At 37.7% G+C, this 20,578-nt stretch overlaps 1 protein-coding gene across 1 annotated transcript in view; it reads right to left on the bottom strand.

Moving 5' to 3' along the window:
• Window positions 1-20,578, bottom strand: part of LOC145693559 (26S proteasome non-ATPase regulatory subunit 1-like) — a 756,631-nt gene that overhangs the window by 15,437 nt on the left and 720,616 nt on the right. The window contains exon 6 of the mRNA XM_081769649.1: window positions 17,922-18,091. Coding sequence (XP_081625775.1) covers window positions 17,922-18,091 — 170 coding nt within the window. The remainder of the gene's footprint in view (window positions 1-17,921; window positions 18,092-20,578) is intronic.

Raw genomic sequence — 20,578 nt, 5'->3', positions numbered from 1 at the left:
AATAATAAATGTCATTTTTAATTGTTGACAAAAAATCGCGTGAAAACTTTTTCCCCATGTTAAGTCTATGAAAGTGTTTTTCGGTCATTATTCCTCGATGGTACATCGGATTTTTGATTTCGACCTATGTTGTCACTCAGCACGACATACTCTATCAGCGTGCTAAGTTTGGTTGAGATCGGCCAAACGATCTAGGAGGAAGCGTTTTTCGGTCGTTATTCCTCGATGGTACATCGGATTTATGATTTCGACCTATGTTGTCACTCAGCACGACATACTCTATCAGCGTGCTAAGTTTGGTTGAGATCGGCCAAACGATCTAGGAGGAAGCGTTTTTCGGTCATTATTCCTCGATGATACATCGGATTTTTGATTTCGACCTATGTTGTCACTCAGCACGACATACTCTATCAGCGTGCTAAGTTTGGTTGAGATCGGCCAAACGATCTAGGAGGAAGCGTTTTTCGGTCATTATTCCTCGATGGTACATCGGATTTTTGATTTCGACCTATGTTCTCACTCAGCACGACATACTCTATCAGCGTGCTAAGTTTGGTTGAAATCGGCCAAACGGTGTAGGAGGAGTTCGCGGACAACCAAACGGCTAACCCGAGTATAAGAGCTTCGCTTCGCTCAGCTCAATAATAGTAGAGGAAATAATTTATATTATTATTATTAACAAAAACTTGTGAAGTCTGTTCCAAGCTAATTATTGCCTGATATTAAATTAATTTCGATGATAATTTTATGATGCATTCATTTGTTTGGCTTTGCGTATAGACTTCATTTTTTTTAAACAGATAATGGTAATGAACTATTTCCTGATTTTAAGTGAATTATTATTTTCTGCTTTCTATCGTTTTGTTAATTTCGGTCAATATTATATATATATATATATATATATATATATATATATATATATATATATATATATATATATATATATATATATATATATATATATATATATATATATGAAGTTTTCTGCGTTTTAGTATGTTTTAGAAGTCGGTTATTTTTCTTTTAAGTTTATTCAATGTTTCCACTTTTTCGTTACCCCAGCAGTTTCTACACACAGTGTGAAGACCATCAGCTGTTTATAGGAGTTTCCAATGAGTGTCATCAGATTCTGATAAAATTTATATGAAACCCGCGAAAACGCATACTCTTTGAGACTAAAGAAAAATAATCAAAATCGTATATTTATGCGTGAATATAAACACAAGGAAGTTGGTTAATTATGATATTAACACTGTCAGCACTTGAAGACAGCTCATTATATCATCAATACCCTGATCTCATTGGCCGCACATTTAATAGCTTCCATATACTACTGATCTAAGCTTATTTAACAAAAACTAATCCGCTTCAACTTGGAACGAAGGGGTCTGTGTCAAATATAAAAGTAGGAGGGGAGAAAATAGAACAAGTGAATAGTTTTCGATATCTGGGTAGTATTCTTAGTAATAACATGAAGTGCGAACGTGAAATAAAAGCAAGGATAGGAATGGCGAAAGAAGCCTTTAGGAGGAAGAAAATTCTGTTTTGTGGGACCTTGAATAAAGAGTTGAGAAAAAGACTCATAAAATGCTTCGTGTGGAGTGTTGTACTGTATGGCGCGGAAACGTGGACATTACGTAAAGGTGATGAAAATCGACTGGAAGCCTTCGAAATGTGGGTGTGAAGAAGAATGGAAAAAATTAGTTGGGTCGAGCGGAAAACGAATGAGAGAGTGTTAGAAATGGTGGGTGAGAAAAGAACACTTTTAGATATGATTAGGAAGAGGAAGAGTAACTGGTTGGGACATTGCCTAAGAAGAGATTGTATCATGAGGGATGATGTAGAGGGTATGGTGTCGGGAAAGAGAGGCAGAATACCTATGATGATGATGAATCCGCTTCAATACATTCATTAACTGTTCTTTCTCAGTCACCCGTTTCATATTTTTCCTTCTGTGATGTCTTCTATCACAGTCTTCAGAATATATGTTCTCAATGCCCTAGTCCAGAGACTCTCAAACCATGCATCAGGACAATATTTGGTGGGTCGTGAAGTTATCGCATTAAACTTTCAAGTTACTTTAAGAGCTTTACAACATGCCATTAGGAATACTCCATTATCATATTAAAAAAAAAAAAAAAAAGAATCCAAATAGCTTGTGATAACTTAGACATGCTAAACCAAAGTAGACACGAGATAATTTCGAAGACTGTTACGGTACTGGTGATGAGACATCCATATCATTTTATGACTACATTTGTCAGAAAACCGTGTACATATTCATGGAAATGATGTAACAATAAGTGTGATAAACAAAAAGAACTGAAGGAAGTCATGTACGCTGTTCTTTCGTAGTACTGTCTATTGCATGGATATGCAACTCGCAACAGGGATGGGCCAATCACAGAGTACTTACTGGCATCGAGGGCCTCATCGTACACTAACATCACTACGGATGGCGACATTTTTTTTTTTTTTCGAAAAACGGTTAATTTTCGTAAAACCAACTGAATTCATTTCATTTGTTAGAACTTCCAAACTACACTATACTATGCATACGTATAGAAAGTCTTACACAATGGTTATGTTCATCTGTCTGTCTATCCATCCGTTCGTCTGTCGACAGGCGTCAGAGAAAGCAGTATGAAATATCGAGAAGAGCAGTTTTGCAACACGAATAGATTCATTTAACCCATTTGACTTTTATTTAATCTAGAAGTGGTAGAAATCTATCGCTTTCTGTTACATTGTTGATCACCACAAAACACAAACGGTAATATATAGAGACCCAGAATCAATCCAGTGTCCCAAGAACATATTAAATGTTCGCCCTTATTACACTTCCAGCTTAAGCTATCAGAGTGTCTATGGAGTTTTATTTTCAAAATTCTAGTATATTTCCAGCATATTCAGTATAACTATCAGCAACATTCCCGTACCTAATACAATGATTTTTTTTAAAAGTTCTTTAGGAATAATCACTTTCTCGATTTCAGGTTTGTAATTGTTTTACCATCAAAAGAATATTTTATTTTTAATAAATTTAGTTACTCTTGATTTTTTTAAATATAACTTTTTAACATTTTAAAAAGGGCCTCCCAACTCCCCTCACAGCTCTCCACTCTACCCATTGCTTTAAATGTCTAATTACAAAATTAACACAACTCTTGCTTTGGAAAAATTTACAATCTTAATGGATACAAAATTGTTTCTAACACTATTAAAACAATTACAAAAAAAAAAAAAAAAAAAACATTGTTGACAAATTATGTTTCATGATTTTTCCTGTACGTGAATTAAAATTCCAGTGTATTTCCAGTACCAAAATTAAATTCCAGTATAATTCAAGTATTTCCAATATTAGTAGACACCCTGGCTATGCATAAGTGTCGGAAGTCTTATAGAACAGCTTTGTCCGTCCGTCCGTCTGTCGACTGGTATCAGAGCAAAAACAGTAACAGATATTGAGAAGCCGTTTCTTGCAGTCGATTCAGAGCCCCTCAAAGAGGTTTTGTCTTCTCCATTCAAGCCGGAAGTGATTTAAATACCCTTTTCTGCTTTCAACTTCTATCGCTATAGAACGAAAAGGGTAATAGATAGCGAAAAGCGATTTATTACAAACAATTTAGCGTCTTAACACAACATATAACCATCCAAAACCAGAAATTGTTTACATTTACTATTACAGTATTTCCGGTTTCAATACTGAATTACATAAAGCAAAAACAGTAAGAGATATCGAGATGTAGATTTTTGCAATCGATTCAACTTCCAAAACATAGCTCTATTTTTTCTATTAATCCTCTATTCAAATCGGAAGTTCTTCAAATTAACCATTTTCGGTTTCAACATTAATTGATATAGAACAAACAGTAATAGATACCCTCAAGATTTTTTTTTTCGATCGAATCGATACAGCATCTCAAGAGCATATCATTACAACCAACAATACTATCGAAACCGAAAGTAGCTGAATTTACTAGTACAGTGAAACCTCTACTAACGGACACCTCTATAAAGCGGACACCTCCCATAACGGACATAGTTTGTAATCCCCAAAAACTGTAATAGAAAAAAACATATTGGAAAACCCTCTCTAAAGCGGACACTCTCTAGTACGGACACGGACAGTCTTTCTTGTCTTTTATAGGTATTATTTACCTCCGCATTACGGACACTTTCTCTAGAAACAAGTTGAAAAGTGCAGTAAAAATACACTTTTAGTAATTCATACGTATGTCACCAAGGAAGAACATGTGGGTGTCACAACATTTTGCCTCCTCAACTGTCTGTTCAGCAACCCCGAGGAAGGGTCTCTGTTTCACAACACCCTTATATCATTTGCTTGCATTCCACTCCCACCCAACCTGCTTCAGAAACAAAAGTGATTGACAATTGCCCACTGTTTGGAATGACACATCATTCTACCGTCCCACTGGAGTCTCTAACCAAACAGAAGACAAGTTTGGTATTTTTGACCACGGGTCTTTTTATAAAAGTCATTGCTGGACTGCAATTAACTCACAGATTAAAGCAACACACCGAAAACGTAGTAAGTAGCGATAAATGTAAAGGGCAGAGAACTATAACATCTTATTCCCATGTTGTGCCTCCAATTGAATGGCGCAAGATAATGCAGGTACAGTAACATTTTGGTAATATTCATAAATACGAGATTCATGCAAAAAAAATTTTCTAATTGCATATTACCTTGTTTATTAATTTATGTAAGAAAATATTGAAATCTCTCTAAGGCGGACACCTCTCTATAGCGGACAATTTTTGATTCCCCACGGCTGTCCGCTTTACAGAGGTTTCACTGTATATTGGTTTCAATATTGATTTTTATAAAGCGAAAACTAAGAGAAATCGTGCTGCGGTTTTTCGCGATCGACTAAGCGTCCTAAGAACAAGTTCTACCATTGACCTCTATTCACACCAGAAGTGGTTCAAATTAACGATTACAAGTTTCAACATTTAGCGTCACAAAACAAAATTGTTCATTGATAGGAGAAGTGGTTCTCCTACAATCGATTCAGTGTCTCAAGAGGATATACCATTACAATTTGCAACATTTCACAAAGGCAGAAGCGGTTGAAGTTCATTACTATTTTTGATTTTATAGGTAATACTAATTTCCATAGAGTAAAATTGGTGAGAGATATCGAGATGTTTTTTTCAAATTAACCATTTCCACTTTTAACATTTGTCGCGATAAAACAAAAATTGTAATGGCTAGCGACAACCTATTTTCTGCAATCGATTCAGGGTTTTAAGAGATTATATTTCCATAACCTGCACCACTCTTCTGAAACCGGAAATACTTGAAATTTACTCAAACAAAAACTATAGAAGATATCGAGAAGAGGTTTTCTGTAATCGATTCAGCGTTCTAAGAATAGATTCCATCTCCTCCCTTAATCCTCTATTCAAGCCGGAAGAGGTTTAAATTAGCCATTCCTGCTTTCAATCTTGAGCGACATAGAACAAAAATGGTAAGAGGTAGCTAATAATGGCTTTTTGATACAGATTCAGCATCCGAGGAACAGATTCTACCTTTGATCTTATTGCAACCAGGAGTTTTAGTTGTGCTACTTGTTAGTTTGAGTATTCAATTCGCATAGATTGGAAGTCAACCGTAATTTTACACTGTGAAACGAAACTTATTGTTAAACAAGTTCTCGACTAAAACAAAAGGGGGAGATCACAACTCCCGGTTTCAGTATTGATCACCATAGAATAAGCATGGTAATAGCGACAAGCATGAATTCAGTACCTTGGGAATACACTATCTCTAAGTTTTATACTCTGGTAGAAATTTACTACCACTTCTAATTTCAAAATGATAAGAGATAACGAGATATAATTTTTGATATGAATCCACGATCCGAAGACTGTTATCTCGATCTGTATCCCTCTATGTAAACCGGAAATGGTGAGCAACTACCATTTCCAGTTTCATAGTAAAGAAAACACGATAGCCGGAAGCAGTTTTTGATATGGATTCTGTATCACAATGGTAATTTCTATCTCTAAGTTTAATGCAACCGAAAGTGATAAATACTTACTAAATCACCGGTTACAATATTGATTCTCATAGAACGAGAGAGATACTAAGAAGCGACAAACGTTTCTTTCAAATACACAACTTCATAATCCCAAGAAAGGATTTCAAGCCCTGCCCACTGGTCTAGTAGTTAGCGCGTATTCTTTTGATGCACAGGGTTCCGAGTGGGGAAAGCACTGAACTGTTACGGTGGTTCGGATTCCACTTTAAAATGTAGGTCCACGTCTTGTACAGTCTCGCTTGATACTGAAAACAGACGCTAAACTTCAACAAACCACCAAATAAAAAAAATCATCTTAGTAGTATTCTTCTACTGAAATTAGTAGCAGTAAAAACCAATACGAAAACGAAGACCCACCTGTTTAAAATTTGAATTCTCGTTTGATGAGATTATTGTAGTTAGATACTTAGTTCTCTGTCCTACCGTATGTAAAACATCTTTAGAACAAATCAACCAACTTGTTTCGGATACTGAGTTAGTTATAGAAAATAACAGAAATGCGGGGATCTTAGTGAAGAGTCTTTAGTGAGTAGAGGAGTCTGTACATCAATATTTCGTGCTGAGCTCGCACGCGTACCAGCCTCGTCAAAGTCTATGACCAATGACCATATAAACTTTTTCCAATATCGGATCAGTTTAACGCGTTTTAATGAAATTCCTTGATTTTATTAAGTTCAAACCCAAATTTTCTGGACAATATTTTGAGAACCAAAAGCTCATATTTCATAATATTAACCATGTATACTAAACGCGTTAAAGTGTACAACTGTACAAATTTAAGTCACGATTAAATTACTTCTGTCGATAATGTGCGTTATATCGACGGAAATCCTTTTGTTATTTAATGATCAAACCTAATTTTGATAGTCAATAACTCAAATGTTTGCTCACCTTAATATTACGTATACAAAGGTAACCAAAAAAAAAAAAAAAAAAAGTTCTGTCGCTTTTTCTGGAGGTCTGTGCTCCATTGGCCCTCACACCGCGAGTTCAATGAGAATGGAGATAAGGTGAAATCAGTTGTTGGTGTAGGAATATACAACATACTACCTGGTTGTCGCAGTTCAGTTACACCGTGAACTTGCGTAAGGACAGAGTGAACATGGGACCTCCACAGAACGTCATAAGGGCGTGCATGATGTACGAGTTCAAACTGGCGTCAAACGCCGCTGCAGCAGGGCAGAAGATATGCCAGGCCTTTGGTGAGGGTGTCGTGGCTACTCTGACAGTGCAGCGGTGGTTTAACAAAATTAAGGACGGTGAAGAAACACTCGAAGACTTATCACGTGCCGGAAGACCAACACATGTACAAAATCAAGATCTTCAGGCAGCAATTGAGGCGAAAGGAACTGGGACTATAATTCAGTGTGAGTGGAGAAACCATTTTGCAGCACTTCCATCAACTTGGGAAGCCCTACAAGTTGGGTTGATCGGTCCCACATGATTTGACTCCGGGCCAGAATGCAACGCGAGCAAACACCTGTTTCTTTGCTATCTCGTCTGAGGAAGGGGCCATTTCTGAACAGGGTGTTGACATGTGATACAAAGTGGATCCTGTATGAAGCTCCACGGCGCCGTCATAATTGGTTAGCATCTCACAAACCGATTCCAAAACAGACGAAACCAGCACTGCACCAGAAGAAGGTCTTCTGAGTGTTTGATGGACTATTGCGGCATTGTGTATCGGGAACTGCTACCAGCTGGTCAGAGAATTAATGTAACTGTATTGTCAGCAGTTGAACCGTGTTCAAGAAAAACTCAAAACTCTGGAGCCAGCATTTCTGAATCGCAAAGAGGTCCTCCTGTTACAGGACAACGCTAACAAGTAAGTCCCACGTGGCTAGGATAACCCGGGACACCATTTACATCTTGGATGGGAAAAACTATTACATCCGCCATACTCCCCGGACACTGCACCGTCCGATTATCACCTGTCCCATTCCTTGGACAATCACCTTAGAGAACGCCAGTTCAAATCCCTACTAGAGGTGCAAAATGCAGTTGATACCTTCTTCGCTTCACGACACACCAAGTTTACCGCGATGTTATACATGGCCTTCCAAAATGTTGGCTGAAGTTCGTCGATGCTGATGGAGACTATTTTTGATCTTCCAGGTATGTCTTAGGTTACATACCGATGTTTGAAGGTGTTGGGTGAAAAAGCGACAGATCTTTCTTGGTTGCCCTTATAGTTACTAAGCTCGTCAAGATCTACCACCTTGCCAAGTTTGTTAAAAATTGGATGAGTTCCATCTTTCGCGCTTTAATGAAATTTCTTGATTTCACTTATTTCAAACCTAACATTGATAACTAATAGCTCAAGAACAAAAAGTCTATACACCATAATATTTTATACTGAGCTTCCATGCATACCAAGCTTGTCAATATTTACGATCCTACAAACTTTCGTCAAGATCATTTGAGTTTAATCAAATGCGTCTTAGCGAAATTTCTTGATATCACTAACTTAAAACACAAATTTGATTAGCAATAACTCTGGAACCAAAGTCCCAAACACCATAATATTTAATATGCGTACTCAATACATCGCGGTTCATAACCATATTAATTTTAGTAGTGACTGGATGAGTTTCGTCAATAGTAGGCATCATACACTATCCTTTCATTAAATCCAAATCCAAGGGGGCACGGTGGCTAAGCGGTAGAACGCTTACCTCTTGTGTATGGGGTCCCCGGCCAAGTAAGTTCGTGGCAGACAACATCGTGTCCGTGGGTTTCCTCGTGGTACTCCCGTTTCCTCTCACATTATCATTCCGCTAATATTCGAAAATTTTTCGAAAAATGAAAAATCATCGAGAAACTAAGAACCATCGCAAAACAAAAAAACATCGAAAAACGGATTTTTTTTTTGAAAAACAGAAAACGAAAAATGAAATTTCCGAAAAAAGTCATCCGTAAATATCATAGGGACACCAAATCTGTTACAACTGTAACCAACATATTTACTTACTAAAGAAGATTTTTAAAAAACTGTTTATTTATTACTTTAATGGCAAACTTGATCCTTTATGTTCTGGACTTGTCTCTCAATGTTTGGTGGTACACTGGATGTTCCAGCGAGAAGAATATTTTCAAGGTAGTCAATAGTTATCCAGGAAAAAAAATGAGTTCAGTTTAAGGGACTACGTAAGAAATATATTTTTAATAATGGCTCAGGTGGGCCGGATGAAAGAATTCAATGGGCCGGAAGTGAGCCGTGGGCCGGCTGTTGCACATGGCTGGTCTATTGCCTACTTTAGCATAATCTGCTTCGATTCCTATGTTTACAAAACGACAGTGAAGAAAACGCATTCTTCCGTATTTATTCTTAAAAGCTTTCTAGTAAAGTGATCAAAAACTATAAATTTAATAATAATAAAACTTAAATTAACAAATTTAGACATGAATAATAAATGATTAATCTTAACGTGTCAGATTTATAATCCTGAAATGGACAATGCTTGCAACATTGAGTGCGCTACAAAAGCAACAGATTGTTACGGCTAACTCGTATGCAACGGTAAACCTGAAAATTCGACGTTTACTTTTCCATCATGGCAATGCTCCTTCTCACCCCGCGAAGTAAACAGTTTTTAGAAGCAATCATGTTAAAGTAACTGACCATTCCTCACACTCACCTATTTTGCATATATAATTGTATTTAATTAATTAATACTCTTAAAATACATTTGAGAAGACAACAGCTTCATCCATTGGATTTTTAAAGACAATTTACCGAACTCTTGGAAACTGCAACGATTAGTTTTTCAATAGTATTCTCAGAGAACAATGGTCTGGGCTTTTGACGTGTTGAAAGAGATTTCGTAAATGCATTACAAGAGACGCATAGTTTGAGGGTGTTAAAAAAAAATAATGGGAGTTATTCCCGTATCAAATACATTTCGCTATTAGCGCAGTATCTTTCACTCTTCCTATTATACTACTGAATACGGAAGGAGAATAAAATGAAACGTGCTAAGACAGCTTAGCAACTATAATATTGTACAGCAAGTAAGTTCACATATAAACATTTCTTATCGTTGTTATACAAAAGTTTCGCGAAGTTTTTCTTCACAGCACAGGAGAAAATTTGTTCACGATGAAAAATAAAAAGCAATTTAACTTCTTTTTCTGCTGTGCTTTCCTTGATCTTTGTGCAAACTTATGAAAATCTGAGAACGGGATGCATTATCTCTACACAAGAACTTAAGCAGCATAGAAATGCAGCGAAAGCCTAGATGAAACAGCGACTACGAAGAGAAAGAGACTTACAGTATCGAACGTGAGGAAACTTCCTGACAGCCTACTCAAAGCCTTTTATTAACAGCGTACACGTCTCTCTAGTATTTCATCTAACGGTAAGAAGGGGCGGAGGTAGGGATATCTAGTCAACAGAACTATTAACACCTCCGCTGACTCTCAGATATCAACGCTTCAAGAATTCACTCAGTCCTAGAACCAACAGCATTAGAGAGAGGAAAGGACTCATGAAGTCAGATATTGCACTTTAAGTAATTCATTTTCAACGCACACTGAGAACTACTTGCATCCAATCTTATTACCAGAGAGGTTCTAAAGAGGCACCTAACAATTAAATGAAATAATTTAAATTTTATATCCATATACAGGGTGTTGGGAAACAAAACTGACGAATTTTGCGAAAGGATTCCCCACATAAAAGCATGAAATAAAATTATAGACCAAAGTGGGTGCATAAATGCATGATTTCTGAATATAGCCCGCCAAAAATTTATCGGAAGGCATAGACAGCCAGATAATTATGCTCCTAAAGACATGCACGACACGGTGGAAATATAACCCTCTGTTATTTGGTTCTCAGCATCAATGCCAGAAACAATAGATAAACCACGAACGAAACTTCAAGATACACTGTACTTTTAATTCTACTTTTTAATACCAGATTGATTACGATTTGATCTACTTTTGAGCGTAAAGCTGCAAGGAGAAAATGGTTTACTTCATTTCGAATTACACAACGCTGTCAAGCAATTCGTAAGGATTCTCTTGTTTATCAGCTTTTCCTGCTCGAAAAGTAAAATCATATTTACTGCACGAACAGTTAAATGATAGATGAATACGTAAGAGCTTATAAAGCTGTCCAGTATTGATACTAGACTCTACCGTACCGTCGCTTATTCTTGTTTGTCTATACTGAAACAGTGTTTCCCAGTATCAGGGAGTTTAGAAATTGCCAAAACTAAAAATACCAGTAACATTGTGGAATCCTATTTAACACAAGGTGGTCGAATTCACATCACAAAGTTCGAACACACACACTACCGCTCCAAAGTTTACGAACATTCCGGATTTGAATTACAATCTGCAGCAGATGTGGACCTATTATTTTGGGAAGAGAACTCTGCCACCATGTGCAGAAACACTCTTGTCTAAATCATAAAATTTGGTGACAGTTGGATCGGGATTTGAGAGAGACTGCAGAGATACTACAGTAAAAAGTACTAATTTATCACTACAAGGTAGACTCCCTACTGAATACAAGAATTAAGGTATTAAGTGAGTTTTGTGCCTTTAGCTAGTAGCTCGTGAAAATGTGGGATGTGAGTTCCCTCAAGAGCGTGCTCTTCTCATGATTGCAACCAAATTTTAAACATTGCTAGTGTAACATTATCAATCTGTGCTCGAGTTTGATTTCTCTAAGGCTGCCCATGAGACAAAAGCTGACAAGGGAACCTTCCGAAAATGATAGTTGCAGTGAAAGATATGGCCTGTGCCAATTGAAAGAGCTGTAACAGAGATGAGCATTCCCAAAAAATTAGCTGCCCATAGCAATAGGTTCAAGAAATATAAGGGGTGGAAGTTCGGGAAACAGCAAGGTTGGACAAGGGGGAAAAGTGCAAATTCCACAAAAAAAGGCGGGCACGGCAAAATACAATGCTGACAAGTGATGTATAGAAAGAGACTTGCCACAATAGGGAACAAATGGAGGCCACCAGTGGGGTTAACAGTGTTGTCAACTGCAATGAAAAGTACATGTTTTGCAAAGAACACTATATGAAGTGAGTGCAATATTCAGTGTCAACCTGTCATGTAGAACATAAGATATGACGTGTATAATCGGTGGTACAATCTAACAAAAGAAAATAGAAAAACAGAAGTACGAAAAATACTGAAAAGACGAAGTTGGCCATAATGCGCCACATTTGATCACGAGCTGTGCATATTAGAATGAACAAAACAAGAAGCACCAAATTTGCAGGAAACCGACGTACCTAGAGTCGAAAAGAAAAACGAGTTCCAAAGTTGGCAGCACTGGCCATTAACATCCAGACAAGTCTAATATAGTTAGACCACTCGCTTCACAAAAAGAAAATTCCGGCAACAGGCATCACCCGGAATGTATCAATGCTAGAGTGATTGAGGCAATGCCAAGTCGGGGAACATGAAATGGTTGGGTTGAGCCAACAACCTATAATAGAAGTAAACATACAGAAGGAATATACAGGGTGTCCCACCAAACTTTGTGACCTGAAAGATTCGAGAAACGAACAAAAATGTGACGGATCCAGTTGTGCAGGAATGTACCAATGTCAGGGGATGATAAATCTGTAAGAAGCAAGTGCCCCCAGGATCCCCATCATAGGGCCCCAGGAGCCAACTTCAAACTTTCAGATGGCAACAGGGGCCGAGTGGTACCTCTCTCGATAGATCATGGAATGTGCAACAACCCATATAGGAAACATTTGCTATATGAAGCATGTTTTTCAAAATGGCCGCCACAAATATATGTTGTGTCTTAACATGGCATCGAACATTGTGATCTCAAATTGCTGCGAAGCGAAAAGAGATGTTGCAAATCCAATTGCACAGGAATGTACTCATGTCGAGGGCCAAGAAAACTTTGTAAGAAGCAAGTCCCCAGGGTCCGCATCATAAGGCTCGAGGGGTCAACCGCAACATTTCAAATGGGAACAGGGGGCGGATGATATTTCTCTGGATAGATACAACACCGCCTATAAGAAACATTTGCCATGTGAAGCACGGGTTTCAAAATGGCCGCCAAAAATGCACGTTGTTCTTGTCACCGAGCAGATGTTTTTGGAGGCCATTTTGAAATCTCATATAGTAAATATTTCTGATATGTGTTGTTGCATATTCCATGATTTATCGAAAGAAATATAACTCGACCGATGGTGCTATTTGAAAGTTTGAAGTTGGTCCCTGGGACCCTATGATGGGGGACTTGGGGGCACTTGCGTCTCACAGAAGTTTCTCGCCCGCTGACATGGATACATTCCTGCACAACTGGATGTGTCACATTTTTTTCGCTTTGAAACTATTTCAGTCGCAGAGTTAGGTGGGACACACTGAATACATCATATAGGCGGTGATAGTACTGCAGCCAGCAACACACAGCAGATCAAGCCTTTGATTATGTTTACTTTCTACTGGTGTGGATATGTGGTAGAAAGACCACCAAAGGTTCCGACACCTCTAGAGTACTGTTTTGAGACATTCACAGGCGATCATTGTACCATGTATGACGGATTGGCAGTATTCCACTGTGCTCGCTGCAAATGTATCTTCTGTTTGGACCATTGTCTCATCGAACAATTGCACGTACAATGTGGACGAGCATGTACAAATGATGCGAAGGTTAATGGCTCTTGTCGGAATTTTCTTTTTGTGAAGCGAGTGGCCTAACTATATTAAAATTGTCTGGATTTTCATGGCCAGTGCTGCTAACTTTGGAACTCGTTTTTCTTTTTGACTCTAGGTACGTCGGTTTCCTGCATAGTTGGTGCTTCTTGTTTTGTTCATTCTAATATGCACAGCTCGTGATCAAATGTGGCGCATTATGGCCAACTTCGTCTTTTCAGTATTTTTCGTACTTCTGTTTTTTCTATTTTCTTTTGTTAGATTGTACCACTGATTTTACACGTCATATCTTATGTTCTACATGACACTAAATATTGCACTCACTACATATAGTGCTCTTTGCAAAACATGTACTTTTCATTGCAGTTGACAACACTGTTAACCCCACTGGTGGCCTTCATTTGTTCCCTATTGTGGCAAGTCTCTTTCTATACATCACTTGTCAGCATTGTATTTTGCCGTGCCCCCCTTTTTTGCGGAATTTGCACTTTTTCCCCTTGTCCAATCTTGCTGTTTCCCGAACTTCCACCCCTTATATTTCTTGAACCTATTGCTATGGGCAGCTAATTTTTTGGGAATGCTCATCTCTGTTACAGCTCTTTCAATTGGCATAGGCCACATCTTTCACTGCAACTATCATTTTCGGAAGGTTCCCTTGTGAGACTATTGTTTCGAGAAGTGTTGTGAAAGTGTGTGTGTTTCTACTGGAAGAGTTATGTCTCTACTTATGTGTACTAAAGTTGCCTACATGACAAGAGTTGTGGCTGTCTCCTCTCTAAAAGGTATCATGAAAGTGATGTCTTGTTTCGGAGAGTGTGGGTTGCCTACGTGATAAGAGTTGTGGCTCTCTCCCGTCTATAGTTTAGAAGGTATAACGTCGGCCTCCCGCGCTTGGACCTGCTCGTCACTGAAGGTGTGGTGAGAGGGTAGCCAATCACCACCAACCGCCTACTGCGCTCAGCGAGCCACGAGTAACTAAGGTGTCACTTCTCATAAACGTCACCACAACTTTTCGTGGGAAGCCAACTACGTTATCCCTTCCGTACTTTATGAAAGTCTATCTGTTTCTATTGGAAGACATCTCTCTCGTCACGAAAATTTTGTCTAGTGTCGTGTGCGACTCTATAGATTCTCCGTAAAGATAGTTTCCACCAGTATGCGAAAATAAAGTTAACGCTATCTAACAAATGTCTACAATGTACATACAAGCTCTGGTTTAACAGCACACGAAAGATAGCAGGTAGTCAGACGACTGCATATTGTTGGGTCATCCAGTCAACGTGGAAAGCACTGAGAATAGAAACTCTGGACCATATGTACAAAAAATCCCATACTAACCATTTGGCTACAGTTATAATATCAAGTTTTAATACCATGAAAGCATGAGAACGGGTTGAACTAGCTGCAATTAATACTGTAATGATTTTCAGTGCTGTGCTTCTGACAAGCAGACAGGACATTAAATAAATAAAAGTTTATACAGAAATTACGATAATTAAGATATCAGAATCAACCAACACAAATAAAACACAGCTGACTACTCAATAATTACTATTAAAATATTACTTAATAATTACTGTACCAAATACAAACTCATTTAGGCCAAAGTATTAATTTCAACAAACTTTACACGAATAAACTAGGGCTTTACCATTAAAGCAAGAGTGCATGTGCAACGGAAGAGGGGAATGATTTTATCTTAGTTTTGTTCTAAAAATCCAATTTATTTGCAGTTCTCTCCTAATTAAATGACAGCGTGGTCCCAATTACAATAATTAACTTCAAAAGCAATGAATGAGAAACTTATGAACTGTGATATCAACTCAACTTTAAATTGAATCTACTTATCTGAATCTATTTTCTCCTACACTGAGCTGTCATTAAAGACTTTTTTTAAATGACTTTAAAATCAATTAAATCTCGTAGCATAACGAAATAATTGTTAAATTTAAACTTGTTCCACTAGGAAATGTCACCTACCCTTCTCAGTGGCGTAGATTTAGGTAACATCTCATATAGTTGAGGAATCTAAAAATTAGTACATAAGACATAATTCAAAGTCTTGATGGAACAAACATTTGGGACAATTTCTAGGTTTTAAGGGAACGGAGTAGGAAGAAGGGAGCAATTTCTATAATATTTTAACTTCAGATTTTATGGTCATAAAATGTCCAATGTGAGAATTCCGTCTAACCTTTTGAAGTGAATTTTTAAACATGCCTACAAATAGGTGGGACGGCGTGAGTTTTTATCATTTGATTGAAGTACGTGCACTATGGAGGGAAAGAAGCTGTGCAAAGAACGGGCGTACATATAGACCTAGATATACACACCCAAGAGAATCTTGGGTTTTAACGCCCGCCCCCTTGTTCAAGATATTAAGAATAAATAAACATTTACCATATAAAAAACGTACATGGAAATCCTAAAACGATATGAACTTGGAAGATTGAATTTTCCCTAGGAAATTTCTCGTACGCCACTGTATTTGATACTTTAACACCTTGACTGCCACCATATCTGTTGACGTCATCACATCTGTACCACAGTGATAATTTGTAATACTTTGTTTTCGTCTTTGTTTTAGCCGCATAAATGTATAATTTTCTTTGTGTATGGTTTTTGCATATACGGCATATGCGGCATGGACATTAAATTTTGACTTCAACGCCATATGTATGTAATTACATACACACTTATAGAACGAACGCGAAAAAAAGTGCAATATACTGTTTATGTATGGAAAATCATGCACGTGGCACTGCACTGAAGAGATGTGTGTATGGAATTACAAACAGATGGCAGTCTATGTGTTAAGGTTTATAATTATTAAAGCTCGTTTACCAGCCACATGAGCGCTATTAAAGCCAAACATCGCAGCGAGCAACATCAGTGTGTGTTGCAGATAAAAAGATTAGTTTCTTGCCAAGTATTCATGCGCACACAATTTCAGTTTTGTATTGTATTCAGCTTCCAAAAGTTTAACTAACACAATTAACAGATACGTGCTGAGTTAGAATTGATAAAAACTGAATTGTCATCGAAGGGAAGTATAAATGTGAAATGAATTTTATATTTTATATATATATATATATATATATATATATATATATATATATATATATATATATATATAGAGAGAGAGAGAGAGAGAGAGAGAGAGAGAGAGAGAGAGCATAGGAGTAAGATGAAAACATGCTGCAACTATATAAATGGTGAAAACAACTTACATTTAATGAAAGGAGGGGAAAGGACGATGTAGGAGACCAAGTGTTGGCAGTGTACTCGTAGTCATTGATCCAACAGTAGTATGCCTGCAAGACCATCCCGTACAATATTGATATTTACAGGGTTTGTTCGTAAAGTAATGAGACTGGCCGCTGCGCGCTCCCCTGTAGGGTGCTTTTGGTGGGGAGTCGAAGCTAAGCAACGCACCGTAGTGCAGTGACGTCCGAGCTCTGACGCAGTGAGGATTACGCGTGGCGGAAAACTTTTTTTTTTTGAGTTTTTGTCATGGCAGAAAACGAAAAATTGAGCATTCGCTGGAGCAGCGCTACGCGATTAAATTTTGCTTTCACCTGGACAAAACTACTTCCAAGACGTTTGACTTGGTCAAGGAGGTTTACAAAGACGCTCTGTGAAGGACCCAGGTATTCCGGTGGTTTAGTGAGTTCAAGAACGGCGAGACCGTCGAAGATCTGGAGCGATCTGGACCCTTCAACGAGTGGTTTAGGTAAAAATGTGGCCAAAGTGAAAAATTAGTGGACTCTGATCGTGAAACATGAAACTCCGTGAGTGTCGAAACATGAAAAGGTCGCCGCTTCGACAATGTTGCCATTATCCAACGGGATGTTACAGAATCTCTGAAAGAGGTTATGGCAGACTTCCAGGGAGCCTTTGCAACGTGGGAATCGCGTTGGCAGCGGTGTATCGACGCCCAAGGAGACTATTTTGAAGGATCTTAACAATATGTACAGACTGGATCAATAAATTGTTTTTAGAAGACTCGGTCTCATTACTTTACGGAAAAACCCTGTATATTTGCCTGTCACCATTATCTCTTGATGATGACGTCAGGTTTTCTCTCAGCTCCTTCCTTTTCTTCGTAGTTTACTGAGAAGGAGAAATAAACTGTGACATCACAGAACATTCAGTTGGGAATAACTGACTTACAGCGTTAATTGGTATGCATAATAATAGGGACTGAGAACTTACCTTGAGTTGCGCATTAAGTCCAATTAAGCAAGTTGGTGTGAAAGCCAGAGCAAGGCAATGAGACAATGGGAACCAGTACCAATACTGAGTAAATACCAGAACGCCTACCACTGACAGCATTGAGGTATGCCCAGTGCGGGACTGAAGAGTTACTGTCACATTTCTACCGCCTGAAATAGAAAAAAAAATCCTTGTTAGAACGTCTTTCATACAATGGCCAACAAAACAGAACTACTAAAATCGTCACTCACATGCTACAGACTATGAACTTCGTCAGATCTAATGATTTCTACCTTCATTCTGCTGAAACTGAAATAGGCAAGCGGAGGAAAATTGTTTGCAAGCGATACGTTCCTTGTACTGGCTGCGAGATGCGTAAGAACGGAGCATGGAACTTGTAAGTATCTAAAGATGAAACTATTTAATTTTCAATTCTACAAAAATGAATTTAAAAAAAATAAAAACACTTTTATCAACTATATATGGGTTTTACGACCTACGGTTTTGCCCTCCAAGTTAAAGGAGACGGACGATAAATTAAAATGAATAATTATGAAATAACTGGTACAATAAAAATATGAAAACAAACGTGAAAACCCCAAGAGGGACTTCTCGCATCAGAAATGAGGATTTTGGTGCTGACCCAGCATCGTTGCGGTTGATTTGAATCAGAAGTAGTAAAATGCATGCCATATAAAGAAAAGCTGGAAATTATGCTAGCAGTCGTCGGTGCAACAACCATAAATCACTCGAATGAAAACGTGGGTTATTTCGTCGTACAATGCCGTTCACTGTTGCCTCGGTTCCTGCGGTTGCACTTATAGTCTTCACAGTGGCATAAATAAAGGATTGCAGGCCCCTGCCAAACTTTTACCCTGGCCTTTACTATAAACCTGGATCTTTTGTTGAAATATGTGTTGATCAAAAGGGTGAAATGAGATCAGAGACAAATCTAAAAGTAGGCCTAATTAAAATGTTCTTTGTTGAACTCTAATGAGAAAGTTAAGTAAGTAAGAGAGAGAGTGTGTGTGTGTGTGTGTGTGTGTGAGAGAGAGAGAGAGAGTACTCAGTATGTTAAATAAACATTTCCTATAAGACAACACGTAAGAGCTTGTAACTTTGAATAACCTCAAGCACGTGTTAGAACGGAAATCAAATTATCTTGTGTTGAAAACTTATCTTCATTAATTTCTGTAAATATTACGGAAAGTTTCGTTCAAGTTCCTTAGCTCCACTTTGTCGTTACTCCCGGAGAAGCCTTTATGAAAGAAGTTGCTGAAATGTCTTTAATTGGCCAAGAATTCTTCCGAAATTACTTTCTAACAAGAAATAGTTGGCTTCCATCACAAACAAGAATGGAACATTATATAAGAACTAATTTGAGGCCAGTTATTGCAGCCTGTTCAGTAAAAAAGTAAAGAGTTGTTCCCGTATCCAAGGAATCCAGACAATGATACTTATACATGTCTCTGTACCATTTCTTCTTCTTTAATGGCTTCGCCTAAAAGATATTTCACGCAAATAAAACATGTAATGATTTTTTTTTTTTTTTTTTTTGCAACAAGTCGAAAACACCTTCCCGGTAAACACCCTTCTTTAAGAAAATTTTCTATTATGTATGTGCTGATGGACACATTACGTGCTACATTTAAATTTAGACCTATGCCAATGCGGCGGTAGATTCTTAGCGTCGCGGTAGTATTATTACCTGAAGGACACCCATGCTGAATTCATCTACAATAAATGGAGTAGTCAAACAAAGTCCTGGGAGACGCAAGCAGTTCTTCCAGTAGTTAGCGCGGCAACCGATTAACGGTTCGAAACAATGCACGAACTCATTACGGTCAGCGCTAACGAGTGATATTTTCTTGTATAGTGTATTTGCCATGGTCCTAAAAAGTTAATTTTTATTCAAGTATTCTTATTATTCGTTAATACTTTACCTTACAATTCAGTGCATTGACTGTTAAAATCATTTGAGTTTGTGGTACCAAGAACGAATTAATCCAGTTTCTATTATTTTAAAAGAGAGAAAGAGAAAGAGAGAGAGAGAGAGAGAGAGAGAGAGAGAGAGAGAGAGAGAGAGAGAGAGAGAGAGAGAGGAGAGAAAATCTTGCCTTGGAACTCGAACAGGAAAAGGCCCCATCATGGCGAAATTGAAATACTGCTAATTTTACAGTAATTATGTGATATTTTCAAATACTATCTTTCTAATTTCATGAATATAATCGAGGAATATTTAAAATATGCAAGAACATGCGAACTGGTACATTATTACCCAATTCTCTTTAATTTGTCTAAGTTATTAGCAGCAATAATTCACTCATTTCTTGCGGCGACATTTTTTTCATAGTCTTGACTTCGATAAAGTTAGTTTATATTTTATATATATAGAAAGCGACAGAAATAAGAAGAAATCTATATAGTTACCCGAAAGAAACCCGGATTTTAATGCAAATGCAAAAAACTTAGTCTAATTAATTTTAGGCATTTAGGCTATAATATAGGCAACAGAGTGAAATAAGCAAAACAGGAAAATTAATGTTTCTAGCACACACCTTCTAAATGAGCTTTTCATTTTGGGCATATATCTAATTATGATTAGGAATTAGATTTCTAGGCTGTCGGCATTTAAGGACATTTACCCCGTCACGTAT

The sequence above is a fragment of the Thermobia domestica genome, chromosome 8 (genome assembly GCF_964235325.1).
Source record: "Thermobia domestica chromosome 8, izTheDome1.hap1.1, whole genome shotgun sequence".
Taxonomy (NCBI): domain Eukaryota; kingdom Metazoa; phylum Arthropoda; class Insecta; order Zygentoma; family Lepismatidae; genus Thermobia; species Thermobia domestica.
This window is presented reverse-complemented; position numbering and strand designations above follow the sequence as displayed.